Source organism: Nomascus leucogenys, chromosome 24 (assembly GCF_006542625.1).
Source record: "Nomascus leucogenys isolate Asia chromosome 24, Asia_NLE_v1, whole genome shotgun sequence".
Classification (NCBI taxonomy): domain Eukaryota; kingdom Metazoa; phylum Chordata; class Mammalia; order Primates; family Hylobatidae; genus Nomascus; species Nomascus leucogenys.
In genome coordinates this window covers 13,893,107-13,899,106 of record NC_044404.1, presented here as the reverse complement: position 1 = coordinate 13,899,106, position 6,000 = coordinate 13,893,107, and the positions used below count along the sequence as shown (strand labels likewise).

Below are 6,000 nucleotides of genomic sequence, written 5' to 3'. Positions count from 1 at the left end.
TCAGGAGATCAAGACCATCCTGACCAATGTGCTGAAACCCCGTCTCTACTAAAAATACAAAAATTAGCTGGGCATGGTGGCGCATGCCTATAGTCCCAGCTACTCGGGAGGCTGAGACAGAATTGCTTGAGCCCAGGAGGTGGAGGTTGCAGTGAGCCGAGATCACACCACTGCACTCCAGCCTGGGCGACAGAGCAAGACTGCATCTCAAAACAAAACAAAAAAAATCAGGCAAAACCTCATTAACCCTTTGGGACCAGAGAGGGAGACAGCCCCCAGGTGCCACATGTCTCCCCTGCTCACGTTTCTGCTTGACCTCTCTACCTTGGCAGACCTAGCTGAAAGGTGTAGGTGTGTTTCCCTCCTGTGGAATTCTTTCCCCTGGCCATCTATCACCCACTCTCAAGCAAGGCAACAGGCAGGCATTTACCTAAGTTGTAATCTTATCTGGAGATGTTCCCAAGTGTGGCCCAGACTTGTGTTTTCCAACAAAAGTCTGACTCATTGTTGTACACAATCATTTGTTTTATTTGAAAACATGTCTACACTGCATTGAGCACCAACACAGGTGTGACCAAGAAACCCACAGTCCTGTCCCCGCAGGCACTGGGTCCAGTGTATGACTTGGGGTGGACTGGTATTTTTCACAGTGAGGGGGGAAGAAAGGATAGGAAAGAAAAGATGGCCATTATCCCAACTCGTGTTCAGGAATCTGAACAATGAAAGTGGAAGTTATTTGAACTCATCCAGCTTTTCTCATTCCCCTTCTCTCAATCAGCTGATGTTCAAATATGGAATCTGAGGTCGGGTGCGGTGGCTCACCCCTGTAATCCCAGCACTTCGGGAGGCCAAGGCGGCCAGATCACGAGGTCAAGAGATAGAGACCATCCTCGACAATACGGTGAAACCCCATCTCTACTAAAAATACAAAAATTGGCCGGGTGTGGTGGCGGGAACCTGTAGTCCCAGCTACTCAGGAGGCTGAAGCAGGAGAATTGCTTTTCGACGTCCTGACACACGTACAATTGCTGGGAGGCAGGGTTGCAGACTACGTTTCAAAAAAAAAAAAAAAAAAAAAAAAATGGAATCTGAGCTGGTGGGGCCAGCTGGATTTGGGAACACACAGACACACTGTTTAAAATAACATCCACACATTATTGCAAAAAATGGGAGGAATGGGCCGTGCTTCCGACTGATAGTTTACTTTTTCCTGTTTTATGAATGCTTACAAATTTAGAGGATACCAGAATTGCACAACCACAATCATGACAGAGCATCTGCTCGGTATAAAAACTTTGTTTAGAAAAAAAAAAAAAAATCCAATGGATATATGGGAAGAGAAGTGCCAGGTTGGATGGTGCTGAGACAGAATGACCCCTTGGGCTCCTTTATTTTGTTCAACAGGACCCCACAGATACTTGTGGCATGTCATGAGGACTGAGGCTATCTTCTATTTTTAGATCAGGTATTTAGTCCAGCTGCTTTTAAAATTAAGATTGTACAAATTGATTTTTGTTCCCTGTATCTTTCCTCAGAGGCAGAAAGTGAATGTCATAAAACTGGCAGGTTTTATTTCTCATACCAGAGGATCACACAGCATTTCTTTCTGCACGGGGGCCAACTGGCTCTTGGTTTAAAAACACTTGAGCCTCTAGCACCATTAAGCATCCAGCAGCTTCCTCGGCATCCAGGCTGAGATATCCATATTCCAGAACAAAGCAGCCAATCTGAAGGATGTGCATCATTGGGAAGAGAGAAGGCTGCCCCCTTAGCCCTGGTTCCTCATCATCTGAGGGAAGTGGAGGGGGCAGGTGGGAGTAAGCTTGGAGTCACCAAGTCATGGCTGGAGAAGGATTTGGGTAAAGCAACTCTAGAGGCTGCCTGGTGGCCTACTTGGGAGAAACAAAGTGCCTTTGAGACTACAGACTTCCTGCTTGTGATCTAAAATGGATGTCTTTGAAATGATTAATCTGGACCAGCTAAAGGCAGTTGTTCATCACGTGTTATCCAAGTTTAGATTTTCTACTTGATTATTCACACCAGATCAGGCTTTAAAAGATAGACCAAACTAGACCAGAATGTGTACATTTCAGCAGATCAGCAATTGCAAAATGCTGGTGCTATTTACTGACGTAGCACTGGATCCAAGGACTCCGTGGATATAAATATTTCCAGATTCCTCTGCATTTTAACAATAACAAGAATGGTCAGACGGAGACACATGGTTACAGCATATAATATCGATCCAATGGTCCAGTCTTAGTTACAAATCAGTTTATACAGTTTTGCTCCATTTTCTACGAATTTTGTCTTTCAAATCATCTTTTATAGAATGTATATTCAAAAAGATGTTTGAAAAGCAAATGTTTAGAGGAGCCAAAGTCTGGTGAACGGTCTTTCCTTCAGTTATTTTGGCAAGCGGAGAGGTCACCGTGGATTCTGAGTGGGCCGGGCAAGTGTTCCACGGGTCATCTTCTCCCATGAGCTCAGGGACAGGGCACAGAGTCAGAAACGGTCTTTTTTAAGCATGCTGGCAGCAGGGCGTAACCCTTCAGCTCTTTAGGGCCTGTGAAAATAGAGAAGGGTGACGGTCGTGTCTCTTACTGGCATTGTGAATAGTAACCCAGTGAGTCCTTTTTCCTGTTGTCCTTTGCTCTAAATCTTCCAAGTTCTGACACCTGGTGATCATCTCTTGTTCCTGACATTCCTCCTCCATGCCTTCGTCCTCACACAGCAGGGTCAGATTCCCGGCTTTTCCAAGCACGCTAAGTCCACAGCTGTGTTGTCACCTGTATCCCTCAACCCTCCAGGTGTGTATCACTTGTCCTCTCCCCTCACCTCTATCATATATCATCCCTCCAACACATATAAGAAAAAGGTTTTTGGCCAGGCGCGGTGGCTCATGCCTGTAATCCCAGCACTTTGGGAGGCTGAGGCGGGTGGATCATGAGGTCAGGAGATTGAGACCATTCTGGCCAACATGGTGAAACCCTATCTCTACTAAAAAATACAAACAATTAGCTGGGTGTGGTGGTGCACGCCTGTAGTCCCAGCTACTCGAGAGGCGGAGGCAGGGGAATCGCCTGAACCTGGGAGGCAGAGGTTGCAGTGAGCTGAGATCACACCACTCCATCCAGCCTGGTGACAGAGCAAGACTGTCCCCCCCAAAAAAAAAAAAGAAAGAAAGAAAAGAAAAAAAAAGAAAAAGAAAGAAAAAGAAAAAGGTTTCCTCTGGCCATGAGTGTAGATATTCTGAATTCTTAAGGAAGCTTAATAAGGAGAAAAAACTCCTTCCCTTCATCAATAGTCAAAGCTAGGAGTCTATATGTCCACGTGTGTGGGTGCAGGCAGGGCAAGAGTAGGGGATCTCAACGAAAAAGACCCCATCCTCAGTGGAACTCCTCATCAGAATGGGCTGCTAACTTTGTGACAGGTGGTTTTCTAAAAGCCACCTATCTCTGATGGTTGGAGACAGGCTGATTAGGCATCAGGTTAAAACTCGGTTTGGGTTTTCTTCCAAGTTCAGTTAGTTGGAAAATTAAAACAAGAGATCAAACGTGGTCAGATCTCAACAGAAGTCAACTTACAAGCCACCTCTGGCTCTGACTCTCTTATTTTGGAAATTTATAAGGTCTAAGTAGACATTCGTCCTTCTGGGGAAACTTCAGATGTAGTCCTTTTGAAGATTAAGAGGCTTTTTCTTATTTTTAAGAGACACAGTCTTGCTCTGTCACCCAGGCTGGAGTGCAGTGGTACAATCATAGCTCACTGCAGCCTCAAACCCCTGGGGACAAGTGAACCTCCTGCCTCAGCCTCTCAAAGCACTAGGATTCCAGGTGTGAGCCACTGCACTCAGAGCCCCAAGTAAGGAACTTTGGAACATGACCATTATACCAGAGATTATTTTTTTGAGACAGGGTCTTACTATGTTGCCCAGGCTGGTCTGCAGGTGCCCAGCAGCTGAGACTACAGGCACGAGCCACCACACCCAGCTTATATTAGAGATTTGTTAGTTCAAAGATTTGAGTTCTAGACATGATAGTCTTCATTTACCTATCACATGGGTATAAGTTATTTACTTACGAGTACCTTCCCGACATTTTTCGCATAACCACAACGATGATTCCACCGATGAAGCCAATGGCTAGTAAGACCCCAACTATGATTCCAACCAGGGTCACTGTTGCCAAACCATCTGAACGAGAGAGAGAAAAAAAGCATGAGCCCCAGAGAAAAAATACATCGGTGATAAAACATGTAATATATAAACAAAGCCACTTCCCTACTGTACATAGCAAATATTGCTCTATGTTATTTCAGCATAGAGCATTTCTTCCAAAAGGAGAAAATCTGGGCTAGTCTAATCCTATTTTACGAATGGGAAGATTTCTGGGTCTGAGGATCTATCAACATAACGCTCACATTGGCTTAAGTGTTAATTTTTGGGTAGTATTTACGTATGCCTATTAAGTTGGCCCCTATTTTCATCCTTAGTAATGATAAACTGTGATATGATACCATTCCCCATATCTGACATTAAGGGAATAGACTCATCTGAGGTTTGCTTATTTTCAAATACAAGAAATTCCCTTTTCGCTCTTAAAAAAAAAAAAAAAGGCTTGAAATCTGTTCTCGGAAGGTTTTCTATTCTGCTCTCATTGACTGCAATCCAGAAAAGAATGCAATTCATCTCAACAATTAGCTTCAAAGAAATTTTTAAAAACCTCCAGTAAGAGTATTTTGATGCCAAAATCTAGCCTACCTTTCTCAACTGTTGTCTGTGTGTCTCCATCCACTTTCTCTGTGAAGAGAAAGATATAATAATGTAGAATTATTAGGGTTTAATAACTATAATTTAACAATTGGCCAAAGATGAATTTACCCAAGTGGAAAGTAGCAAAACATAAACCAAGAGGATGGCTTCTTAAATAAATTGGATCCAGGATTTTTAAGCAAGCCCCGATGTGACACCATCTTTGTAACTATCATTATCTAATTTATGAACCCTTATTCACACCAATGGGTTCATAGCACTTTTCTACGTATTAATTTTTTCTCATCTAATTTAGAAAGCAGAGTAAAGGAAACTGAGCCACAAAGATCTTAAATAAATGATCAAGAAGTGTCAGAGGTTAAGGCAGCAGAAGAATCAGAGCTGTGGATTCTTAGTCCAATGTCAAGATCACGGAGAAGGGACAGACTGTGAAGAGGTATTACTCATTTTGAGATTAATACTTTAGTTTGGGAAGATGTGACCAAGATTGTGATTAGTCTCAGTATCTATTTCCTGCTGCTTCTTTGGTAGCAAAATCCAGATTTTTACAAGGCAACAATAGGCCCAGCTAAGTTTCATGAGCGAATACACCCTTTGTGTTTGTGCCACTGTTATTTTAGCGTTTCCATCTGCAGTCAAATCCATTCTAATAGTTACAATGTGAATATTTGTCATTGTGAGTTTCTTTGGAATAATTTTATGCAATAACCTATTTAAAAATAAAAATGTTTTTTCTTCTTGACTTCTTTATATAACGAGTCCTTAAGTCCTCTGGGTGGTGGCTATTGACTAGTTTGCAGATAGAGAAAAAGTCAAGATGCCTTGATTTACTAAGAAATTGGAGAAGTTAATCATCAATCAGGCCCTGCCCTAAAATCTTAGTTCACAGCTTGCAAAATACCCCAGATATCCAGTAGCTTCCTTAATCAGTGGTAAAACTAGCCAACTATCATGTAAAAGATGAACCATCCCTTTCGTACCAAGGTTCTCCTCAGCACAAGGCGCCTCCTCAAGATGGCCCCAGGGTACAGGTCCCAGAAGCGAGCACTCCGTGCACAAGCTGAGCCCATAAGCACGTAAGAGCTCATGCTGACTGTGCTACCCCACCATATAGGACACGGCTGGGTTTGAGCTTTCCCAGAACAAAGACGGCATCAAATCAACTCCCCAAATGTCATTGCTAGAAGTCAACTGCCCGCAGAGATAAGGCAATCATTTGCTTATCA

The 6,000-nt window shown here is 43.1% G+C and overlaps 1 protein-coding gene across 1 annotated transcript in view; it reads right to left on the bottom strand.

Annotated features, from left to right (window-relative positions):
• Positions 1-507: 507 nt before the first annotated feature.
• The window catches only part of PDPN (podoplanin), a 44,792-nt gene continuing 39,299 nt past the window's right edge, over positions 508-6,000 (bottom strand). The window contains 3 exon segments of the mRNA XM_030805532.1: positions 508-2,566; positions 4,084-4,195; positions 4,763-4,801. Of these exon segments, the coding sequence (XP_030661392.1) occupies positions 2,560-2,566; positions 4,084-4,195; positions 4,763-4,801 (158 nt within the window). The 3' untranslated portion in view covers positions 508-2,559.